At 37.8% G+C, this 25,705-nt stretch overlaps 1 protein-coding gene across 1 annotated transcript in view; it reads left to right on the forward strand.

Annotated features, from left to right (window-relative positions):
- Window positions 1–20,462, forward strand: part of iqgap1 (IQ motif containing GTPase activating protein 1) — a 57,056-nt gene extending 36,594 nt beyond the window's left edge. The window contains exons 12-37 of the mRNA XM_056258987.1: window positions 50–213; window positions 2,484–2,644; window positions 5,220–5,344; window positions 5,434–5,597; window positions 11,724–11,814; window positions 11,914–12,081; window positions 12,250–12,392; window positions 12,537–12,707; window positions 12,837–12,920; window positions 13,142–13,213; window positions 13,841–13,910; window positions 14,523–14,887; window positions 14,973–15,136; window positions 15,234–15,458; window positions 15,868–16,008; window positions 16,782–16,866; window positions 17,366–17,598; window positions 17,697–17,829; window positions 18,040–18,142; window positions 18,225–18,360; window positions 18,619–18,706; window positions 18,796–19,005; window positions 19,135–19,301; window positions 19,409–19,531; window positions 19,656–19,764; window positions 20,176–20,462. Coding sequence (XP_056114962.1) covers window positions 50–213; window positions 2,484–2,644; window positions 5,220–5,344; window positions 5,434–5,597; window positions 11,724–11,814; window positions 11,914–12,081; window positions 12,250–12,392; window positions 12,537–12,707; window positions 12,837–12,920; window positions 13,142–13,213; window positions 13,841–13,910; window positions 14,523–14,887; window positions 14,973–15,136; window positions 15,234–15,458; window positions 15,868–16,008; window positions 16,782–16,866; window positions 17,366–17,598; window positions 17,697–17,829; window positions 18,040–18,142; window positions 18,225–18,360; window positions 18,619–18,706; window positions 18,796–19,005; window positions 19,135–19,301; window positions 19,409–19,531; window positions 19,656–19,764; window positions 20,176–20,289 — 3,809 coding nt within the window. The 3' untranslated portion in view covers window positions 20,290–20,462. The remainder of the gene's footprint in view (window positions 1–49; window positions 214–2,483; window positions 2,645–5,219; window positions 5,345–5,433; window positions 5,598–11,723; window positions 11,815–11,913; window positions 12,082–12,249; window positions 12,393–12,536; window positions 12,708–12,836; window positions 12,921–13,141; window positions 13,214–13,840; window positions 13,911–14,522; window positions 14,888–14,972; window positions 15,137–15,233; window positions 15,459–15,867; window positions 16,009–16,781; window positions 16,867–17,365; window positions 17,599–17,696; window positions 17,830–18,039; window positions 18,143–18,224; window positions 18,361–18,618; window positions 18,707–18,795; window positions 19,006–19,134; window positions 19,302–19,408; window positions 19,532–19,655; window positions 19,765–20,175) is intronic.
- The last annotated feature ends 5,243 nt before the right edge of the window (window positions 20,463–25,705 follow it).

A 25,705-nucleotide genomic window follows, 5' to 3' on the forward strand; every position in this document is an offset into this window, starting at 1 on the left:
CTCTGTGAAAAGAACAATGAGATTGTGTGTGCATGTGTGTGTGTCTCAGTGCTGCGGGCAGTGGAAAGGATTAATGGTGCCATCAGAAAAGGTGTAGCAGAGGAAACAGTGAATGAACTGATGAACCCAGATGCCCAGCTGCCGCAGGTTTATCCTAGTGCTGCAGATCTGTACCAGAGAGAACTCGCCAGCCTGCAACAGCAGAGCGCAGAGGTTAAAACACACAATCTCTGCTCACTCTCTAGCACATTATTTTGCTGTAACCCTATTTCTAAAGAGACAACAACTGTCTCCAGAACCAAGAGAGCTTCCTATGGCCTACACAGACAGCTGCCTTACATTGCAGAATCCTAAAGCCTTGTTTATACTCGACGCGTCCGCAAGAGCGCGAAGTGCGCGCGGCAAAAATGACGTCATTGCGGTGTGGGCGGTCGTGCGCGTTGGGTGCGCAAGACCCCATTTCGCCTGGCGGTGTGCACGGCACTTTTTGTAACATCGCGCGCGGCGCCGCATCCGAAGATGAACGACTTCGAGCCGAATCTGGCCGAACTGGTGCGTCTGTATCAGCATGTTTATGATCCTTCTATACACAGAGACATTTGCATTGATGGGCGACCATAAAAGCCTCTCATTTTTTGAATAGGAACACATTTACATTAAGCACCCAGTTTGCACTCTAAAGTAACTGCTTATATTTACAAAATAAGCCTACAATAGCAGAAGTAAGCCCTGCTGATGAAATTAAGGTTTAAACACTCTTCAATAAGGCTTCAGTTGTTTACTAGTTTACATGCAGTGAAAGTACAATAAACCTACTGCATTTATTACTCTTTTTATATGAATCAGAAATTAATAAACTACTAATAAATGGCAAACTACTTCTTCACTGCTGATTCCTGGTGGTTTAGAGGAGAATTACTCCGAGTCGCCCCCTGTCGTTTCACAGAATAGCACAACGGCGAGCGCGTCAAGTATAAACGCCTCGTCCATATGGAGAGGTCCGCGCGCAGTCAGCGGAGACTCGCGCTCGTGCGGACGCGTCGAGTATAAACAAGGCTTCACGGTCGTGGCCCCTATTAAGTGTTCAATATGGATTGCTCTACAAAGGGGACCAGCTCTTGATTTCAGTAGTTTAGCAATAGCCATATCGCCATGATCTAATGGCAAGATATTTGGTAAAACATTTCAATTTAACTTGCACTGAACCATTTTTATCAATACATTTGATCAAAACAAGGCTGTCGCAATACAAGAGCATTGATGATAATTGTGACATTTAAAAAATGTATTATTATTATTTTTATTATTATCATGTTAATACTACACATCCAATAATATCGTAAATAATCCAGCACCACTCTGGTTGATCCTCTAACATAGGTGGCGATATTGTCACCCCTCTTAAAATGGAAAAAAAGAAGACACCGACACTGTGTGACTACTACGGTCACACAAAATCATGTTAGTGTAGATGACGGATGAAAGTCTACCCTCTACCCGTGCCTGGAAAAAATGAGCCTGCCAGTTTTTTAAATTCCGTAAAAAACAAAGAGCTAGACACTAGGGTGCAGGAAGTGCCGATCATTAGCTTTTGGTGTGCGCTTGCCAAGCTAATGCCACACTACTGTAATAAGACTCTCTCTCCGCCACTCTGCACAGTGTTATTTTTAGTGCGATTCATTGGCCAAAGATTAAAGATGAATTTGATAGCATTGACTGATAGGAAAAAAAAATTACCATGATAATACCGTTATTGTGAATTATTTGGTAGTGAAAATCTGATACTGGGACGACAGCCCTGTTCTTGACACATCTCTCACGATGTCCAGCATCTTTTTTCACTTGTCAAAATGAATTCTGGGATTGCCTTCTCCGAGAAGGATACATGTAATTCTGACTTAGAATATTGTCAAAATTAGGCATCTTAAGAGACCGTATATTTAAAGGCCAATTCACACAGCACAGACAAATACCAATAAACAGATTTGTTTTATTGGTATTTGTTTTATCAAGTTTATTTATATAGCACATTTCATACACTATGACAATTCAAAGTGCTTTACATAGAGATGAAATAATCACAAAATAAAAGCAAGGAAAATTCAAACAGTTATTCAAAAGCTTTACATAGAAAGGAATTTTAATAATCACACTATAGCAATTCATAGAGCTTTGGAACACAGCGTTGGTCAGGGTTTGTTTTCACCCGACTGAATCTGTTCAATCAGCGTTTGTCGTGTCTTTTGGGGCAGTGTGAACATGACCGTTATATTTCATAAAATCTAAATCCAACGGCCAACTTGTTTATTGGTGTTTGACTGTGTGGTGTGAATTGACCTCAAGGTGTGCACCTATGATGCCTGTGTAAGCAGCTCACTAGGTTTTAGAGCAGAGCAATTTTTTACATGCAGTTTACATAAGTAGATGAACTGTAACCTTTTAGTTTAGTGTGAGTGATTTTGGTGCTTTGCTTGACTGCACAGGGCTCCTTGTCTCACCCCGAGCTGTTGGTTGCTGTGGAGATGCTGTCCTCGGTGGTGCTGATAAACGAGGCACTGGATGTCAAGGACCGGGCAGCAGTGTGGAAACAGCTCAGCAGTAACGTCACCGGCCTCAGCAATGTAGAGGACGAGTACGCCCAGAGGTGAGAATGAGGCTTGTGGTTAAAGTCAACGTGCAATTGAAACTGGTCCCATTTACTTCAATACACATTATTGTGCACAATTTTTTTTTAGTGGTCTTAATCTTGGCCTTTCATCAAAGTACAGCAACTATTGCTTTCAAAGGCTATATATTTACACTTGTAACTTTATGTAGGGCTCACCACTTTTAATGCAAAAGACTGTTGAGCTTTCAGTCTGTGACAGCAAATGTTGAATTTCATTTGTGGCAGCGTTGCGCGTCTGCTTGCTGAAGAAATATGCTCAACTGTTCATCTCTGGCCGGCCATAATGTAGCGATGCGAATTGTAGTAGTTTTGTCATATATGGCTACCAGGAGCCAGTAGCCGATAACATGCTCTCATATATATATTTTTAAACCATTTTTGTGTTTATGTATGTGCCTTCAACAACCAGATGCATTTACATGTGACACCTCTTGAAGTGGTTTGAGTGATCTGATTTAAATCCGTCTCAAAAGCATTTCGGAAGGCATTTGCACCTTATTTTTTCGGATCGGATGGCTTTGTGGGGCAGGCATTGTCCAGAGGCGTGGCGACGTTGGCATTAAAGTCCTCTGAAAGAATCTGAACAAAATGCAAGTTTTGAGCACTTGTGATCCATAAACAGCACCTGCTGCAGTATTTTAATTACTAAAACCCGCTATCTTGATTGTGAAAAGACCAGGGCCCGTATTCCTAAAGAATCTAAGAATCCTTTTAGAAAACTCTTAATTTAGCTTAAAAACTTTTACGTAGGAGTCTTAGCTTAAGAGTGATTCGGGACCGATCTGAGAGCAACTCTGAGTAAGGAAAAGACAAAAACTCTCATCTTAGTGAGGAGGCGGGGCTGACCCCGTTGCTATGTATGACACAATCTTTTGAAGACTGTGATTGGTTGGTTGTCCAAGAAGGAAAAAAAAGAGCCATTTTAAGTATAGAGTTTACTCACACATGCACACACACACACGCACATTATTTTTATGTATATAAATCCTTTTTTTTACCTTGCTGTTAATTTGATTGGCTTAGAATGATAAAAATTGTTCCACTCTTTCCAATTACACTGATTGCTGTCTATTTAAGTGGTGGTTTGAATGTTTGTTTTGAAAACATGGATTAAAAAAACAAGAAAGACGAGAAAGCCTGACTGGTCAGAAGAACCGTGTTAACTGTTAGCCGAGTTAGTGGATGAACACTAGGCCGTCCTTAAAGGAAAATTCGGGCAGGGTGTCACAGCATGGAGCGAGAAGTGGACGTGGGAGCTTATAGCGCACATTATTAACGGTTCATTCCCCTGCTTGTGCGCACCAGGGAAGCCTGCTATATTCATAAATACAGTTTTTTGAGCCTGCAAGGTGGGAATGTCCAGTGGAAACTAAATGAACTGCGACACAATAAGAGGTTCTGAAAGTGCTGTAATGTTTGTGTGATCACTGCTTACAGAAGGTTGTCACAGACCCAAATCACTATTGCTTTATTGCATTTTCCCATTTGCCAAATATCTTAATGTAGTGATCATTTCTGGCGTTATGGCATTCCTGCGCTGTGTCGGAGATATTAGCGTGTCTCTAATAAGATCAGTCACAAACGTGATCACTGCACAATCTCATCTATAGCGTCTTATTAACTCACTGTCGTCATCTATTGTCTGCATCACATTTCTTCTCCCTCTTCATCGTTCTGTCATTTTCTCCTCTGCTAAAGAAACTCTTAAGCCTCTTAAAAGTCCTCATCCATACTCCTAACAATTTTGACCTTAAGACCTCTTTTAAGGGTTAAGATGCTTTCTGAATTACTTTTTTCTTTACTAGGATTTTTTCTTTAATTTTAAGAGTAAACGCCCACATTTCTAAGAATTTTCTTAGAATTTTGTCACTAGGAGCTACTTTTTACATTAAGATTCTTTAGGAATACGGGCCCAGAAGTAGTAGGTGTAAATGGGCCCAGAGTCGTCAGATTACTGTTATTTTTACACCACATCACCGATGACAGTTCCAGTCAAAACACATTTCACACCACAGTACTCACAGACCAGTCTAGATACATGTAACTTGATAAATATCTCTTGGTCATCAGCGGTTCATTGGATTTCTCAGCGTCTTTGATCATTCAAACAGCGATTGTCATTCGCGTGAACGAGCTCCGAATTTCCAATTTCCAATTTTGGGCTTTTGTCTGCGATCTCCATTACCTGTCTGTGAACTGAAAACCAGGGCTAAAATCATGAAATGTGTGGGTGATATTACTTGGCCTCTGGAATGACTTTCCTTTCAGCTGAAAGTCACAGGCTGCATGGGCCATTACATTGTCAACCATTAGCCAAATAGCTATTTAGGCATTATTTTAGCTAACTCGCAGGCTCTTTTCTTGTATGGAACACCCACTTTTCACGATCAAATTAGTCCCGATGGATAAAATTAGGTCCCAGCCTACTTTGTTTTGCTCAGAAATATGCCAAACCACTAAAGTAAAATGTGTTGTGAATGAGTTTCATGTTGACTACAGAAGATGCCAAATTGTTTCCTGGTTTTAGCCACTGCTTGTTGATTCCCTGCAGGTATATAGATGAGCTGATACGTCTGAAGGCAGCTGCGCATGAGGAGGGCAGTGACTATCTCACCTGGAATGACATCCAGGCCTGTGTGGACCAGGTCAACGGTACTGTTCAAGAAGAGCATGAAAGTAAGCATGGCATTCATCCTCATTATGAGCGGGGCAAATTCAGATTGTTCTCCATTATGAACAGTGTACGTGTCCTCTTGCATTTTCAGGGATTGCTGCTATTGGTCTGATCAACGAGGCTCTGGATGAGGGTGACCTACAGAAGACAATGGCTGCTTTACAGAACCCAGCCGCCAAGCTAACAGATATAGATCCATCTTTGGCCCAGCATTACTATGATATACTGCAGGAGGCAAGGAGAGAGAAGGCCCACGTACGTACTCTTATACAAACCCATAACAATAATAGTATTTTTAATCCATTTTGAACCGTTTAGCATGTTGGTTTACTCCCACTGCTTTCATCCTCTCATATCCCGTTCCATTTTTTAGTTTTTGTTTCCTTCTCTGTCCAAACCCTAATGGGAGTTTGTCACACTTTCTGAACACATGATAGCATTTTCTCCCATTCTTTATAACCTGAGGTAGGTTTACAGCTCTAACTTTACTGATGTTAGCAAAAAGGAAACTGCCATGAAGTGCGCGTTGTCATACAGATGTCAATGACGTCAAAGGCAGCTAGTTGTGGTTGTATTCAGTGAATACATATAAACAATTAATTGTCAAAATTCAGTTTTAAATCTGAAAATGTAAAGCATTTTTTAAAAATTTTATTTAGCTCTTCAGAAGTATTCTGCTGATGTGTGAAGAGAGCCGTAGTTAACACTAGGACTCCCGAAATTCTATAACTACTATAATGGCCATAGCAGTCATTCTGACTGCTCATACATTATTTGCATATAATTTCAATAAGCTATATCAAATCTAAGAATAAATGGATCTGTAATGTTAGGATAGGTAATAATAAACATCAGAACACTACATTTTAATTATGATTTATGTAAAAATGTATTAGTTAACCAACAACTACTCAGCCTCATCAAGGCTCTGAAGCATGGCTAAAGCCTCTGTGGCAGTCATTCTTCTTGCTGACATTGTTCTGATATTCTCTTTTCAATATTTCAATTTGGTTTTAGCTCGAAGCTAATGCTAGATTTCAGAATTGCAATAAACTAAACAAACAACAAGAGAAATTGTTGCTAGTCAACGGTGATGCATCTTCAAGAGCGGGAAAAAGGAGCAACTGACGGTCTGTAATGCATACGGTCAGTATGACTGCTATGGCCATCCAAGGTAGAAATACTCAAAACTCTTTTGTGTCTTGTAATTTTAATAAAATAACAATGATAGAATAAAATATAGACACATTTAGGAAAAGTCAGGGTCCTATAGTTACATGGGTTTTATGTCAACAAAGTTATTACATTGCAAAATTTTAAAACAGTCAAAATGACTGCCTTGGGACTCGAGTTCTAGTGTTAAAGTGATCTGGTGAGGAGGGTCTGCATTCTTAGTCATTTAATGAGTTTGGCTTATTTGGAGAACAGCTGATCGAATCCTTTCATCAAGAGAAGTCTAAGGTCTGAAAATAGGGCTGCATGTTTTGGGTAAAAAAATCAAATTGTTATTTATTGTTTAATATTTATTTATTAAGCTCCAGGTTTGCTGTGCAATTTGACCAAAAATGTTATGATATTACTATATGTAAAAAAAGTTTTAAAACAAATATAATAATAACCTTATTTTACAGTAAAACTGTAAAATTACAGTAAAACTGTAAAATGACAATACTAATGTTTGACTGTCTTGAACCATCAAACTTTTTATTTTGGCTGAAACCCACAGAAAGCCCTTAAAGTAACAACAGGTAACTTTTCAGCCTTCATAATATATTTCCAAGTCTCTTGTGATGGTACATCGACTTACAATAGGTTGAATGACACGTCTGCCATAGCCTGACGGGGTCTGTAGCGTTTTTAATCGTACTTTTAAACTTCGGGTTTCGGGTAGTAACCGGCGAACAAAGAGAACTACAAAATTCGACTGCTTTACGGCATATACGTCACTTCCACCACCACCCCCACTTCCTTAAAATCGGACTTGCGAGCCAAATGTTACAGTCATGGCCGAAGCAGCACAGAAAAACAAGACAGCAAAGGTTTTATCGGAGCAAAGCAAAAAGAGAAAAAGAGAGTGATCGCGTTAAAGGCAGAACGAGGATCAACATTGCAGAGCTGCCAACTCTCACGCATTGGCCGTGAGACACCCGCATTTAATTGGTTTCACACGCTCACACGCCACACCCCCGGTTTCTCACGCTAAATTGTCAACCCGGTCGGTCAAATGCCTGAAAGATGAGTTTATCTATAGATCTCTACCTGTTGAGCCACTCGTGATCGACAAGTTATACCGCAAATTAGTTCAAATCTCCCGGAATCTAGAGCGAGCGCGCACGCGAGACAGAGACTGTGCTCCAACGCGCGCGGACGGCAGAGAGAGAAAGCGAGCGAGAGACCTTGCGTGTGCAGGGAGCATCGAACCCCCCATCGAAAAAAGAATGCCTCTCTCTAACCTCCCTAATTCACTAGAGTAGTAGCGAATTATCAATCTGGTAGCTAGTAAACGATATTCTAGTTTTTGATGGTTAGCTATCGCTAGTATTCTCGTTCTGATTTGAACTTTGCAATCGATGAAATGCAAATAGCAAATGTTTGACCTAAAAAGTGTAGTCTACTCAACATGTACAAAGAAAGGAGGAAGATTATTAATAAAATCATATTTTAGGATACCTAACATGTCTGTGATATTTGTTTATTTGTCTTGCCTCAAGCTATAATGCAAATCGATTTGTAAAATGTGCAGATTCATTTATGGTAGCTTGATATTATAATATTGACGATATATGGTTATTATCAACCACTCAAACATTGCATTGAAGTATCATATAGATTCAGTAAAATGGTAACCAATAGACTAGGCTACTATAATGACGCTGGCTTGTAAACGTGAGCATCGCGATCATTTGTCGTTAGAAAAAAAAATAAAACCCATGAAATTATATTCATATGACATGCTGAAATATATGCCACTGTACCTGGGATGAAGACATTTCACACGCGATGCAAGCAGAACACCTGCATGTGACCTCCTCCTACAGTGTTCAGGGCTATCATGGTTGTCAACAATTGCACGTGCATGTAGGATGACAGAGTTTACGACAGTAGTAGAGGACAATACTGTTTCCCAACTGTAGGGGGAGCCCGAGAGCAAAAAACTACCTGTTGTTACTTTAAAGCTCTTTTGTTGTTAACAGCGGTTTATAAGTGCTTCTCATTACAAGGTATGGAAGATTCCCAAATGTATGTTATAAGCGACTCACAATGCTTACAGAGATGGAGTTCATGTGGGCCAGAATTTTCTGCACATATTTATTTGATTAAATCACACGATTTTATTCTATTTTATTTCGATTAACCATGTACCCCTGTCTGAAAGTCTGTCTCTCGCTCTCTCTAAACTTGCATCATGTGGGTTTTCAGTCTGAACTTCTCATGACTCAAGTCTAATGACATCATTTGAGCTCATAGTCTCATTTCTCACCCTCGTATTTTGTCTGGCTATTATCTGCCAGCTCCCCTCTTCTTTTTCAGTAGAAACCCCCTAACATTTTCAAATGACTGTATGTAAAAATGACTTTATTCAGGTTAACTCACCTTATCTTTTGAGGAAAGTCATCTGTCCTTTGGATGAGATGGTAAACCGAGGTCCTGACTCTCTGTGGTCATAAAAAAAAAAACATGGCACTTCTCATAAAGAGTGGGGATGTAACGCCAGTCTCCTGGCCAAATTCCCTACATTGGCCTTTATCAATCTTGGCCTCATAATAATCCCCTCCACCTATAGCTGGTGTGTGGGTGAGCGCACTGGCGCTGTTGTTCTGTGGCTGCCGTCAGATCATCCAAGTGGATGCTGCACACACTGGTGGTGGTTGAGGGGAGACCCCCTGATAGGATTGTAAAGCGCTTCGGGTGTAAAGTATTACATAGTAAAGAGCTATATAAGTCCCTCTTTCAAAAGGTTTCTGTTTGTATGATAATAGAACATTTTGGTTCTAATCTGAGGCTCACCGAGGACGTGAAGTAGGTTCACGTCTAGGGTATTTCAGTTGTGTGTTTTAAGCCACGCCCCACATGTTTCCTGTGGACGTGAACTGAAACCTCAGAGATGCAGGTGAATGGGCACAGAGAAGGCCATGGTTTACCACAGCAGCGTACCACTGTGGTTCAGAGCTGAACTGAAGATTCTGAGGCAAAGAGCAGTCTTTTAGCTCTAGAGAAAGTATCTAGAATACTCGTTCACAGGCATTATGGACACCAAATCCCAAATTTTGGGGGTTTTCTTATGAGTTTAAGTAACTACTCTTTTAATAGAGGGTCGCATGATAAAACATTTTTGGGACTTGTAATAGCTGCCAAAGTCAGTGCTGAACCCATGCTGCAACCCCCCCCCCCCCCCCCCAAGAAAAACATGGCTGGGAAAACAAAGTGTTTCCTTTTCAAAATGATTTGCACAAGCATCGGAAATAACAAGGCTGATGACTTTTTCTCTGCCTTAAAAGGGCAAAATGCTGGTCCCGCTAGCTGGTGTAGCTCAGTAAAGGGTTTTTAGCGCTGACATCACTCCTCCAGGCTTACGCTAGCTTTAGGTCACTACGAAGTGTGAAGCACAGAATAATACCAGATCTGCTCAACTGACAGGAAGTGGTTTGGAAGGAAGTTTGATAATCTGTTTTTTTTTTTTTTTTTTTTTTACTTCTGCAATTTTAAATGATCTCCAATAAGCAAGGATCTCAAAAAGATGGAGTGATGTGTGACCTCACAGAGAATAACAATTCAAGGCATTTCTGTTTGACAACTATTCATATGGATTTTAGTAGTATATTTGTATAACATCCTGTGTTAAATTTCCTACTTAAACATTTCCGGATTATCTTTACCAAAGTGTAGCTGGAATAGAAGTAGTTCCTCTTCTGTCATTCAGGGTAGTAAACAAGCCCAGAAAAGACGGTATTGTAATCTTGGACATTACACCCCACACCCTTTTTCACTTCCTTAGTTACAGTTGGCAGACTTTATTCAGATATTCAGATCCTGATCATTTCTACTCCACCCCACTGGGACACATTAAGTCTTATTTGCACTCTAAATCAGCAGGCATTCGTTTTATACAGCCGATGAAATGTAACAGTGAGGCGGAGCCTTATCAACCCTGAAGGAACAACGTTTTCCTCTGTTGCACAATTTGCCACACCCTCAGGTTTGGTGTGCTGCGCTGCTGTGCGTTTGCAAGAAAGGCGGGCGGACTGCATAGAGGGACCTTTGCATTCAGCAAATCAGAGAGCCGCAAATCGTGCTCCGGAAACTGAGCTCAGCATGCGGTTAGGAGGACTACTATGAGAGGGCAACTGCGCCACCTGGTGGTGGTAGTAGTAATGAACCCCTCCATTAGTATGTGTTTATCCCTACAACTCCCTACAAATGATAATAGAAGCAGATGTGATTCATCCAGTGGAGAAAATTATACAGGTACCCCTACATATTTAGATTATTACAGCCAAAGAACATGATCTGATAAAGTCAGTCATCTCAGTCTTGTTTTTGGTTCTCCTCAGCACTTTCGGAAGGACAGTGTGCGATTTTCCTGAAAGGCAGTGTAATTGTTTATATAATTTTAACAGTTGTATTGTTGAATAATTAAACTATTTCTCTCTACCAGTTTTACAGCATTTGTTGTGACTTAAATGACCTTGCTGTGCTTTACATTCATTATACTGTACCTGTTGACAGTCAAAACATTTTTGTTAATGGAATTAAAGTGACAGTTCACTCCAAAATGAAAATACTGTCATCATTGTGACTCCAAACCAAACCTGATTCCAAACCTGGAATTTTTTTCCCACTGCAGAACACAAAATATATTTTGAAAAAATGTATGTAATGACATTATTTTCATTTTTGGGTCGACTGTTTGTTTAATGTCTAATCATCTCATCACAAAAGGTTTAACTGACACTTAGTGCCCATATGAGTGTTATTCCTAATCAACTACAAAATTAAAATCTAGTTGGAATTGCTTAATCCTTATTGAAAACATGAATATTTTTTGCAATTCTGTTTGTTCCAAGGTGAAGCAAGTTCTGTGCAACCAGAGTTCCCATAATCCTAAAAAAACCAGCAATTTCAAAAGTGTGATTTCCAGTCCTAGATAATCCATGGAAAAATCTATAGCCAATATAAATCTTTATAGTTATGCTTAGTTCTCAATAATTTATTGTCTAGAAATTACTTATAAATTATAAATCCTTTTTCAGTCATCAAAATTACAGCACAAGTCAAATAATAGAAATGAATTTTCCACAAAGTTTCACTAAAGTGACCAGAACACATCTTAATTCACATCATTGGTAATTGATTCCTTGTTTTGTTTTCTTGTCTTTCCAGGAATGCGGAGATCCTTCTGCAGTGCTTTGGCTAGATGAGATCCAGGATGCGATCATGAGAGCCAACAAGGACTCAGAAGAAGCTCTGCAGTGTAATAATCCTCATTTCAATCTTAGCTTTAATATAAACGATGATTCTTTTCGTTGAATAATCTGTTTTTCTAAAGAATGATCTACTTGTCCACCTTCAGTCTCTCAGGCGATCCAGGCCATTAATGAGGCTGTGGATAACAAGGACTCTTCTCAAACACTGGCAGCCCTGCGTTCATCTTCTTCTGGTCTGTATGGAGTCACATCTGAGTGTGCGCAAACCTACCAGGATGACCTGTTTCAAATTAAAGAGGAGAAGAATAAGGAAGGTGAGATGGGTTCTTGTGCTGATTCTGTGGTATTTGGCTATATCTAAAATCTACTTATGTTCTCAGTTAAAAGTATTTATTTTAAACTATTTGGTGATAATAGTTCTATCACAACATGTCATAAATGTACACATTGTGACTGAGAGAGTAATAGTGTTTTTTTGTTAGGGGATAATGGCAGTGAATGGATGGAACATTGGGTGAAGGGAGGACATAACTACTACTATAACCTCAAGACTGGACAAGGCACCTGGGATAAGCCTGCAGGGTTCATTCCGAACAACACTCAGCTTAACAAGGAGGAAATACAGGTAAATCTTATACTTCTCTGATAATTATATTTAATTATATATCATTAAAAAAATCATAATATATTTAATTAATATTTTTGTTGTTATAATTATATTATAATTTTTTTTCTCTTCCTAATTTACGTACTGTCTTTGTCTTTGTAGTCTGTTGTGTCAGGAGTAACCACAGCATATAACCGAGAGCAACTGTGGTTGGCCAACGAGAGTCTGATCGCCAAACTGCAGGCCCGGTGCCATGGTTTTCTGGTGCGACGTGGAATGAAAGACCGTCTTGGGTTCTTGACAACTCAGCAGCCGTCTGTTACATGCATACAGGTCATTCTTCTCTTTCTTCCTTCAGTTAATCCTAAACAAGACTTCAGGTCATTAATGCTAAAATATTTCATAACATCTATGGGTCTGTACCAAGTCAATCATGACCATCTGGTTCTGTTTGCTTTATAGGCCCACTGGAGAGGCTTTAAGGAAAGAAAGAAGTACAATAACAGGAAGCAGTACCTGAAGGATCACTCTGAAGATGCTGTCAAGGTAAGATGATGGGAATCAGCATGAGAAATTCTGATGGAATATAAGAGCCATGCTTCTTGCATCATAAAATGTCAGGATTATACTCGCTAGGCTATACACTACATAGCTGAAAATATGTGGTCATCCCCTAATTATCGGGTTTGGCTCTTTTATTTAAGTTAAGATCAATCTTAATATGGTGAAATTTGAGTGTGGGTAAATATGATTTTTTTTCCCTGTAGATTCAATCAATGGTCAGGATGCACCAAGCTCGCAAAAAATACAAAGATCGTCTTCAGTACTTCAAAGACCATGTGAGTTTTAAGTCAAACCAAAGGACTTGTGTATTTTTATATTTAAAGGGGTCATGAACTGGCTTTTTAAATTTTTTTATATTGTTGTCTGAGGTCAACTTATGAGGTTCGCTTGGTTTTTACATTCAAAAACTTCAAAATGAATAAGTAATAGGCTATTTTCTTCCCTAGTTTTGAGTCTAGCTCAAAAACGCTCGGTTTTTATGGGCGTCTCGCATTGAAGACTTGGAAGTAAACGCCCACTGCTGTGAGTGGATAACAATTTTGCATATTATAATGAGTTTCGTGTAATGCGCGAATCGGTGGGCGGGGCTAAACCGGCCGTGTTGAAGAAGGCGTTGATCTTCTTCTGCGGGGGTGGTGTTTTATCCTCTTTGTCGTCATAGTTCCCCACTTTGAAAAACGAGTCGTTTGCTGAGCCTGGTGTCAATAAAAGCTTTTATTGGACTAACAAGGACGTTTTCAGTTCTGAAACTTACAGGATATTCTTATAATTTGATGACCTCTTAGATGTCAAAAGCTCAAGGAAAATTTGATTTCTCAGTTCATCACCCCTTTAATATAATCTGATCTTTGACCACACAGTGGACTGTCTTTAATGTCCTCCCTCCAATTTTCTCATTTCAGATAAATGATGTGGTGAAAATTCAGGCTTTCATTCGAGCCAACAAAGCAAGAGATGACTACAAAACTCTCAGTAAGCATTTCATGTACTTCCTTCAAATTCTGTTTCACATCCTCTCACTTAGAACATACCTCATCAATCTATGGAGAGAACTTTTTTTATGCATGCATTTGTTTCAGTATACTGCTGCAATTTTGAAGACACCACGAAATGGCTTATTGACCGCAGTTCTTTTCCGTTTTGGCATTTTGTTTTAAGGCTTTTTTTTTATGTCACAACTAAAGAACATTGATTTTCTACTTGCTGGTCAGTTGCAGATGGTATTAAAGGAATAGTTCACCCAAAAATGATTTTTTTATTTATTTACCCACCCTCATGTCATTCCAAACCTGTATGACATTATTTCTCCTACACAACATAAAACAAGGTATTTTTGATGAAGGTATCATACAATGAAAGTCAACTGTTTTAAATGACACAATTTTCTTTTTTGAGTGAACTATCCCTTTAAGGGGAGGGACACTCAAGAGAACATTTGATTGGACAAAAATTAGAGTGCAGGATGAGTCATCAATATTTTTTTTGTTGTCCCAGAAGAAAAAGACTAAATTTTAAGTGTATACCTGCAAATTGTCCCCACCAGCTAGTATAGAGACAAAAAATTCCAAATTCTGTTTTTAACAGTCAACGCAGATGATCCTCCAATGGCAGTCGTTCGTAAGTTTGTCCACCTGCTGGACCACAGCGACCAGGACTTCCAGGAAGAGCTGGAACTGATGCGGCTAAGAGAGGAGGTGATCACCAACATCCGCTCCAACCAGCAGCTGGAGAACGACCTTAATCTGATGGACATTAAGATTGGCCTGCTGGTAAAAAACAAGATCACCCTTCAGGAGGTGGTCTCTCACAGCAAGAAGCTCACCAAGAAGAACAAGGGGGAGCTGTCCAACCTCATGATGATGAACAAGCAGAAAGGAGGCCTGAAGGCTCTCAGTAAAGAGAAGAGAGACAAGCTGGAGGCATATCAGTTCCTCTTCTACCTGTTACAGGTAAACCTCATCAAATCTAGTCCAACAATTGTTTGAAAATCAGTGTCTCACCAGGCCTGTTCATTTTCCTCTCTGTTTTCCTCAGACAAATCCAACCTATCTGGCCAAGCTGATCTTTCAGATGCCACAGAACAAATCGACCAAGTTCATGGATTCTGTGATTTTCACATTGTACAACTACGCTTCCAATCAGCGTGAGGAGTACCTCTTGCTCAATCTCTTCAAAACAGCCCTGCAAGAGGAAATCAAGTAGGAACTGAATGATGTTCCATACATTATATATTCTTTCCATATTTATCAAGATGCATTTGTACTCTTTTACGATCTCTCGGTCTTGTAAATGCAGATCAAAAGTGGACCAAATCCAGGAGATCGTCACAGGAAACCCCACAGTCATTAAGATGGTGGTGAGCTTTAACAGAGGAGCCCGAGGTCAGAACGCCCTTCGGCAGATCCTGGCTCCTGTCGTGAAGGAAATCATGGATGACAAGACTCTCAACATTAAAACTGACCCAGTCGACATATACAAGAGCTGGGTGAACCAGATGGAGAGTCAAACAGGAGAGGCCAGGTGTGTTCCTCAACCTTTTTGACTTGAAGGCTTCTCGTCATGGAACACAATAGTTTAAGGCCCCCCTAAGATATTCCTGCTATTTCTGCTGTAATTATGAGAAAGCTGCTTGTTTTTTTTATTGATATATTAAATTAATTAAAGGGTTTAATTTAGGTTATAATGTGGTTATATTTCAGTTTGTGATTCTAGAGGTTATGTTCTGTCTTCCAGAACTGTGAGTTCTTCAATAAAAACAGTAGGTATTGAGGGAAAATATAAAGAAATATGATTTCAGTTTACATCCTGATTGGGTTTTTTTTATCGCATTTTAATTTAGAGTTAGATAATTTTTTTTATTCTAATAATAATAATTGATTAATTTAAATGATTTTAAGTATAATGAGGCCCATCTTATTCTGTTTTGCAGTAAATTGCCATATGATGTGACTCCAGAGCAGGCAATGAGTCACGAGGAGGTTCGAACCCGCCTGGAAGCCTCCATCAAGAACATGAGGACGGTCACAGACAAATTTCTGTCTGCCATTATTGTTTCTGTGGATAAAATCCCGTGAGTTTACACATCTGCCACTGCTGGATAAAATTGTCTCTGTATGTGTGTATGTATACAGGTATGTGTGTACCTAATATCCACCAGCTGAATTTCCCCCTGGGAACAACAAATTCCATGTCTTGCATCTATATTTAGAAGCATCTACCATAAATCATTCTTGAATATATGAAAATGACTTTTAGCAAGTCCAGATTTGAATATTTAAATACATGTCTGTTACATGAGCTGGTTCTTTGTTCATGCTTTTGTACAAGTTAGTGTTACACCGCTGTTAAAAAAATGCCGCTGTGCCGCAGCTGAATCATATTTTTCAGAGCTTTCAGTTTGAAATAAACCTAATGAGTTAAAAAGGCAGAGTACCACACACACAAAAAAGGTTTTATATGGCCTTTACTTCACCGATTGGTACAGCAAATGACTCTTTATGAATCTGTTCTTTTAATGACTCTAATGAAACTAATGATCTCACATGTTATCGCTTTTGATATCATTCTAATAAATAATTCACTGAATCCATCAGAGCACAATTAACAATTATGAATTAATTATGATGCAAATATTAATTCACCTATTCATTGAACACTAACTCATCATAACATTCATTTTTGAGCGAAAGTAATCCAGGTACTGTTGAACCATGTTATGTGTACTATTTTTAGAATAAGTGGTATTTAAACTAAAGAAACATGCAAATATATATCAAAAGCAGAATTCTGTAGGAAACATTGGTGTAAGTCTCTGTACATTTGATTGATTTTGTTCCCCTGTAGATATGGCATGCGATTCATTGCCAAGACGCTGAAGGACACACTTAATGAAAGGTTCCCTGATGCCACAGAGGATGAGCTTTTGAAGGTTTGTTACAGGCTTTATTCAGATGTCTTAAACACTCTGATTACCTCTTTGCTAAACTTGCACCTGCTGCTGTCCCACTGTGGAACATTGTCCTAAATCCTGAGCATGTCTCTGCTCTCGTGCTTCTATTCTGTTGTGATAATACAGGCTCCTCGCTCTGAATACTAAATGTGGTTTCCTTCTCTTTCCTTTTCTCCTGGAAAGAGATTCCTCTCTCTTTCTTTTTTTCTATCTATCTCTCCCACACTTGCTCTGCCCTGGCTCAAGCTCTCCTCTTGGCCCTTGCTTATACCCTTTTAAAGAGGTTTTTGATGAGCACCCAGCCCAGGTGAGCCACATCTTTCTTAATCTTGCCTTGCTGCTTCTCTTTTTCTCAGTAATTTTGCAGAAGAGCTTTAATTGCACAAATATAGAAACAATAGATAATAGGTTTTAAAAATTCCAGAGATGTTGTACTTGCTTGAGAAGAAGAACATACTCATCCTTATTATCTTTTAAGATTGTGGGCAACCTGCTGTACTACCGCTACATGAACCCTGCCATTGTGGCTCCCGATGCCTTTGACATCATAGATTTATCTGCTGGAGGTCAGCTTACCACAGAACAAAGGCGAAACCTGGGATCAATTGCCAAAATGCTACAGCATGCCGCCTCCAACAAGATGTTTCTTGGAGACAACGCTCATCTGAACCCCATCAATGAATACCTCTCCAACTCCTACCAGAAATTTAGGTATAAGTGACATCAAAATGCTTCTGTTTGTTTCTTCATTTTTAGCAGTTTAATTCATAATCAACCCATGCTGATGCAAGAACGTCTCTGTCTCCCAGACGTTTCTTTTTGTCCGCTTGTGACGCCCCTTCTTTGGAAGACAAGTTCAATGTGGATCAGTACTCTGACCTGGTCACCTTGACCAAGCCTGTGATCTACATTTCCATTGGGGAGATCATCAACACTCACACGGTAAAATCTGAGACTGAAATTTCAAATTCAAAATCCAGTCATGTCAAGAGGAATCCTGTGAGCAGTGCTTTAAGCATTGCCACACTATTGATAATAGACAATTGACCCTTTTTCCTTTGAATTTTGCTAAAGTGACCACACCTTTATGGAAGAGATCACATCCAGTATAGTTGGTTTTCAGGATTGAATATTTTGTGTGATCTTCTTTAGCTCTTGCTGGATCACCAAGATGCCATCGCACCAGACCACAATGATCCCATCCATGAGTTGCTAGATGACCTAGGAGAGGTTCCCACCATTGAGTCTTTAATAGGTGAGCCTCTGAGAAATGCTTTAATGTGTCAGGACGCTGAGGTCCTGCCGAGTCAGAGTAATGGATTGTTGCTCTCTCATAGGTGAGAGCCCACTTCCCGCAGATGATCCCAATAAGGAAATGATGGGTAAGACAGAAGTCTCTCTCACTCTCACCAACAAATTTGATGTTCCTGATGAGGCCAATGCTGAAATGGATGCCAAGACTCTCCTTCTCAAGTAAGGACAAAGCCTTACTCAATTGTTCTGTTCCAAAACCTAGTGAGATATTTTCATAGGCACTTCCAAAAGGTATGATGCCTCCTAAGATACTTCGTTTACTTCATTTTACCAAATCCTTCCCAGAGAAGACAATTTGATAATGCATTGTGGCAGGCTCACTATGTTCTGGAACTAATGTTTTTACTTGTTAATGCGGTTTGGCTTCTTTTCTAAGTATTTACCATGAATCTTTGTCCATGCATCTTGTTCATTTAGCACCAAGAGGCTCATAGTAGATGTGATCAGGTTTCAGCCAGGAGAGACACTTACCGAGATCCTGGAGAATGTAGCTTTACCAGAGCAGGTAATTTAATAGCAGGTATTTCAGAATAAAAAAGAAACTCCATCAAAGCAGGGATGTTTTGTTCATGTTGGTGTTTTTATTTGAAACAGGAAGCAGAGTACCAGCGTGCCATGCAGCGACGAGCCATTCGTGATGCTAAGACCCCGGAGAAGATGAAGCAAGCCAAACCAGTTGTGGATGACAGCCTTACCTTGCAAGGCAAGAAGGACAAGATCAAGAGCAACTTGCAAAGACTAGGAGAGTTGGGTAAAGTTCACCCTGAGAAGAAATACCAGGATCTTATCAATGACATTGCCAAGGTACCGTTCCTATGTCCTCTGACCTCTGAGTTCTAGGGATTTTCAGACGGTACTTGAATGCGAAATTTCTATTTCGCCCTTTCAATTTATACTAAAGCGTCTTGATTTATTTGTTGACGATTTTTGTAGGACATCCGGAACCAGAGGCGATATCGTCAGAGGCGAAAGGCAGAATTGGTCAAGCTTCAGCAGACCAATGCTGGTCTGAACTCCAAGAGCACTTTCTACAATGTGCAGATTGACTACTACAATCAATACATCAAGACCTGCATGGACAATTTAGCCAGCAAGGGCAAGTGAGTGTTTGGAGTATTTACTGTCCATTTAAGTTCATGTCATTATCTTTGATTGGATAATTGCTGTTTGCTTACGCTCATGGAAAATGCCATTGCTTCACACACAGAGTTTCTAAGAAACCTGGAGACAGTAAGGCAAAGAAGAGCAAGCAGGTATCGCAGAAGTACACAGCAGCCCGTCTGCATGAAAAGGGAGTGCTCATTGACATTGAGGATCTGCAGACAAATCAGTGAGTTTCAACAACTTGTGCATTTGGATTCATCTACTGTATTCATATCTTATCGTACTATGTGTTTATATATCTGCATTTCCTCTTGTTGTCCTTGATTAATAATATGCTTTATCTTTTACAGGTATAAGAATGTCATTTTCGAGATCTCACCATCTGAGATTGTGGGAGTGTTTGAGGTGAAAGCGAAGCTTATGGGAGTCCATTTGGAGACATTAATGTTAGAATACCAGGTGAAAGTTCTTCCCTTGATATTTTTTTGTTTGTATCTAATATAGTCGGAAGGAATGTTTGATTTTTGTAAGGACTAATGGCCCATTCACACCAAAAGATAACTATCTATAAAGTTTCAAAAACTGTAAGAAGAGGGAAGTATACCACAACTATAACGATAACTATAACGATACCAACACAGAAGAACGATATTGTTGAACTCACTCTCGGAGCCAATCATAATCTAACAGACTGTAAAGAGCTTGATCATTTAAAGCAGCAGATGACATGACTGCAGTGCACGCTTATAACGTTTTCGCTCATGTGGTTTTATATATATAGATATAGATATAGATGCCTTTTTAGACTTCTCATTCTTGGTGTGAATGGGCCTTAAGTGTATGTGTCTTTTTTGTCCCCTTTAATATCAGGACCTGCTCCAGTTGCAGTACGAGGGGGTGGCAGTGATGAAGCTGTTCGATCGAGCTACTGTAAATGTTAACCTCCTCATTTTCCTGCTCAACAAGAAGTTCTATGGCAAATAGAGACTCAGAGGGACTTGACAGACTGTTGCATACAAAGTGAAGCCCAGACCACATGCATCTTTACAGTTTAAATCTCTTCTGCACTACCCTGAGTATGCCTGTGTACATTTTGTGCCTTTCTCGAAGGATAGATTCCTTGAATGTACATTAATTATACTTGTCATAGACCACCAGTCAACCATGGTTGACTGTTTTCTGTTTTTATTGAGATTATCAGTGTCCAAAAGAGTATCAATAGTAGTTTGCTTTGATCTTTTGCAAACTGTCCTTGCATGTGCTTTGAATACTGTACATGTTATATGTAAAATGAACATTTTTATTACCTAATCTATTCTTTAGGAGAAACCAAATTGTTTCTTAGTATCCCTATCGTATAGGAAAGTGATGAGTGTTATAGCCACATTCCTCGAAATGTTACCAAAATATATTTATCAGAGCAATTTTTTTTTTTGTTTATTTGTAAAAAACCTAGCTATGAATGGGTTCATTGGCTGGTCAAAAATGAGGACTTATTGGAAAATACTTTTTTTCTTTTTCTTTTTCTGAGCATTTGGAAACTGCATGCTGGATGTGTTTACGTTTAAGTTTACGTCCCTCTAATTTTTGCAGCCTTGTGTCCATTTAAAAAAAAAAAAAAGGTGCCTTAACTTGAATAAACTGCTGGGAAATGTGTGGAGAAGCCTTATCCTATCAACACAGTGCTTATAATGTCAGTCCATCTCATTGTCTGCTGTTGCAGTTAATGTCTCTTATATTTAAAAAAAGAGTAAAAGTTGAATGATGATTACATATTTTGACTGATTAGTAATGCTGGTTTATACACTTATTATGTTCATAAAGGCAGTAATGGCATAATAAACAGAGCAATTATTACATTTAACAGATGTACAGACACATTTTCTTTGAATTGTATTCAAAAACCATTGCAAATATCAAGTTGGATTTTAATTCAGTCCATTAAACAAAAGGATTCAGGTTTTAGAGCAGAACATCAAACTTATGTAACTGGTCTTATGTCTGATTGGGATGTTCTCAATTACTGTACTTTTGAAACAAAATGCCACACCTTTTTCTATACAAAGGTTTTATGAAGCAGTATATTTTTTTCACATGTGCATCCGATATCGAATGGTTAAAATGTTTTAATGTAACAGTAATGTAAAGTCAATTTGCTAATGTTACCAGTAACACTTTAAATGTAGTTCACATAGATGCTGCATGAATGATGACAAGGGATGATAAATTTCACTGCCCAGTGTTTCATACGGCAGAAAGTAATCAAACCTGATGATCTTTGACCTCAGTGTATGGTTCAAAACACAAAATGCTTGCTTGAATATCTACTCAATGTAATGTTTTTTTCCTCTTCATGAATTGCAGATAGCTCAAGCAGTCAGTTGTTAGCTGTTTCACTGAAAAACTATTAATAAACTGTATAAATGAAAACCACAGGGATGGAGAGAATGATGTTACAGTATTTGCTTTTGTTCAGAAGCCCAAACACATTCAGATGATCATTCTATTTTTTTATATTTGAAAGGTGCAATTAATTAGGCTTGGATATTAATTTTGATTATGCTGTATACAATGTAGGGATGCTGTGATGTGTAAAGATAAAAATCTGGTTTAATATTTGGGCATTTCAGTTGTTTGATGTGTGTATATATATATATATCCTTTGCTGCAACAGTATACTATAGGGATCTGGACACGGAGTATAAAATAATAAATTAGATTTTTGAAAAAGCATGTAATATAAATGGTACATATTGCATTTCTAATACTGAAGCCCTATTAACACTAACAGAGATTTAATCAGGCATTTCTATTTATAAAAGTTGAAAAGTATAAAGGCCTCTTTGAATAGTTTTAAGCATTTGAATTCATGAGAAAAGGTTGTAGGTGTGTTTTTTAGTTTGTTAACTGAACCCTGAAATAAAAGAAAATATAAATATTTGATACAAAATTTAAACTTAAAAAAATACAGTGACAATTAGTAATGTTACTTGTGCAACTAACTTATAAAATAAGTTGATTAATTAAAATAAAAACCAAATGAAATAAATACAAATGAAAGCTAATATTTAAAAAATGCACATAAAATTACTAAAACTTAATCTAAAATTGAAATGAAAACTGCAAATATAAAAAAGCTATTCAAATTAACAATAAATATACAATAATATGTAAATCAAAGAAAAACTGGTATGTTGAACTAGTTAATGATAATTAGATAATGAAAGTGTACAGTTAGGTTCTAATTATTATGCACATATTCCAATTCTGCGTTTTCACATAATCAACTGGAAGCAAGGACATGCAGTATATACGTAGGCACAAGTTTTATGATCTCAAACTCGGGTCACCTGAAGCCTCGCAATGTGTCGGGGTGCTGCCCACGACGTCGACGATACCGGCTAGTTTACATTTTTACAATAAATACAAAAAAAAAAAAAAACTATTTTTGTTTCCAAGATGCTAACTAGATGTCACTTAATTAAACGTCTTAATAAAGGGGACCTAATCAGGACATTCTGCAAAGTTAATAATGGAGTTTATTAGATGAGCTGAGCTGTGAAAGGCAGACGAATCAGATCGAATGTTTTGGCAACTTTGTAAGGTAACTTATTAATATTTTGAAATCATTTGACATATCGATAAATGCTGTCAAAACATAATTAACTGATGTAGAAGACCAAATAGTTTGCACTTCATGGTATGAGTTTTTGTGGAGTCTGGAAATGCAGGTTGAGGTTTCTTTTTTCTTTCAGTGGATAAAATGTATTTAACTTCTGTTATGTGTCTTGTCATCTTAAACTTTAGGTGTTTTTGTTCAGTCAACAAATCATTGTTCAGTGGAACGCACAAACACACATACACACACACACACACACACACACACACACACACACTACACACACACACACACACACACACACACACACACATACAAAACAGCATGTCCCTTGCACACACCGTATGCAAATGCAGCAGCGCAAGACAGAGACGCACGTTGAGGAGATGACGACATGGCGACTTTGTGAGGTATGAATATTTTGTTTAAACAATTTGCCATCCTGAAAAATAAAAGTATCTGTAGTACACTATACAGTTTTATTACTTTAAGATGTCAGTTTATGTCATAAGCTGCGGTTACACGGAATTAATTAATTTATACAACATAAAAAAGAATGACAGACATTAGGCCAAGTGGCGAAATAGCTTTCAAATTAGAAATTAATTGAACAAATATAAAAATAAAACATTACATGTTTTTTTTATTAACATTAAAGGGATAGAGCGCCCAAACTTGTTTTCAAGTTGTTTTAAACCCGAATACATTTTTTTTTCTGTTGAAAACAAAAGTTATTTTGAAAAATGTGGATTACCCCAGTGACTTCCATATAGCCTATAGTTTTTCCCATGGTTTTTCCTACTCTGGAAGTCAATGGGGACTAGCAACTGTTTGGATAGCCACATTCTTCAAAATATCTTCTTTTTTGTTCAGCACAAGAACGAAATTAATACAGGTTTGAAACAACTTTAGGGTGAGTAAATAATAACAGAATTAGCATTTTTGGTGAACTATTCATTGAAGGACAAATGGCAGCATGTTTACTATAACTGCGGTCAAGTGGGCCGCGCGTTGAAAATACACGGTCAAGCCAGCCGCACATTTTTTTTTAGTATCCGCGTCTAATCGTGTACTTACGGTATGGGTGCTGGAAGCGGTCAAAATTGTTTTTAAGACTCTATTTTCCGCTATTTTACATTTTATTAGGACACAAATAATACATTTACATGATTTTTTTTAAAAAGCATGACTGTTTTATTATTATTATAAAGTGTGTAGGCCTATGAGTTACATTAATTATTACATAATATATTCATGTTCATAGTAATATCAATTAACATGAATCATTTTTACATTTTATTGTTAATTTTAATGTTTTTTTAGACACTATTTTCTGCTATTTTCCATCTCATTAGGACACAAATAATACAGTTTTATGATTTAAAAAAACATTACTTTTTTATTATTATTTTAATGTTTGTAGCCCTATATGTGATTCATTAATTATTACACAACTTATTCATTTTCATATTAATGCTAATTATCATACATCATTTTTTTTTTACTTTTTTTTTGTTAATTTGAATGTTTATATATATATATATATATATATATATATATATATATATATATATATATAAAATACTATTGTACTTTATTAACTTTAATGAAATGTAATATTAATGTTAATTATCATACATTTATATTGCATTTTTATTGTTGATTTTAATGTTTTTATATAAAGTATACATTAATTATTATACATAATGTATTAATGTTTATTTATTTATTTTCTTACATTTTTTTATGTTAATGTTAATGGCAAATATTTGGCAAATAAGTGGCAAATGAATACAACAGGCTTTTGGTGGCTTTTAATCTGTCAATTATAATTGAATTGCATATATAAGCTATAAACACCTTTATACAATCTATGAAATATACATTCATACCTGAAGTATGAAATATGATACTCAAAACACACACACACACACACACACGCACACACAAACACACACATATACATTTTATATATAATGGGAGTTTTGCCATTTTACTTCAACTTCTAGCACTTACACCATGTCCCAAAGCTCAAAACTTAAATAAAAAGCTCATTCTTTCTTGATTCCTGTTCAGAGTAACCCTGGCTATTACTGTATTTATTTTCAAGTCATGTTACTGTATAGTTTTGGAGAAAAGTAAAGGCAAACTCAACCCCATCCATCAAAGTGCATTATAGCACTTTACACCATGTCATATATTCCAACACTCATAAACAGTGTTCCTTCATAGGTTTGCCCATTCTTTCATTTGATTCCTGTTCAGAGTGACCCTGACTATTACTGTATTTATTATCAAGTAATTTTACTGTATAGTTTTGGAGAAAAGTAAAGGCAAACTCGCCCCAATCATCAAACTGCATTGTAGCACTTACACCATGTCCCATGTTCAAACACTCATAAAAAGTGTTCCTTCATAGGTTTGCTCATTTGTTCATTGGATTCCTGTTCTAAGTGACCCTGACTATTACTGTAATTATTTTCAGGTAATTTTACTGTATAGTTTTGGAGAAGAGTAAAGGCAAACTCACCCCAATCATCAAACTGCATTGTAGCACTTACACCATGTCCCATGTTCAAACACTCATAAAAAGTGTTCCTTCATAGGTTTGCTCATTCATTCATTTGATTCCTGTTCAGAGTGACTCTGACTATTACTGTAATTATTTTCAGGTAATTTTACTGTATAGTTTTGGAGAAAAGTAAAGGCAAACTCACCCCAATCATCAAACTGCATTGTAGCACTTGCACCATGTCCCATGTTCAAACACTCATAAAAAGT

Source organism: Rhinichthys klamathensis, unplaced genomic scaffold, assembly GCF_029890125.1.
Source record: "Rhinichthys klamathensis goyatoka isolate OS25496 unplaced genomic scaffold, OSU_Roscu_1.1 h1tg000161l_1, whole genome shotgun sequence".
Classification (NCBI taxonomy): domain Eukaryota; kingdom Metazoa; phylum Chordata; class Actinopteri; order Cypriniformes; family Leuciscidae; genus Rhinichthys; species Rhinichthys klamathensis.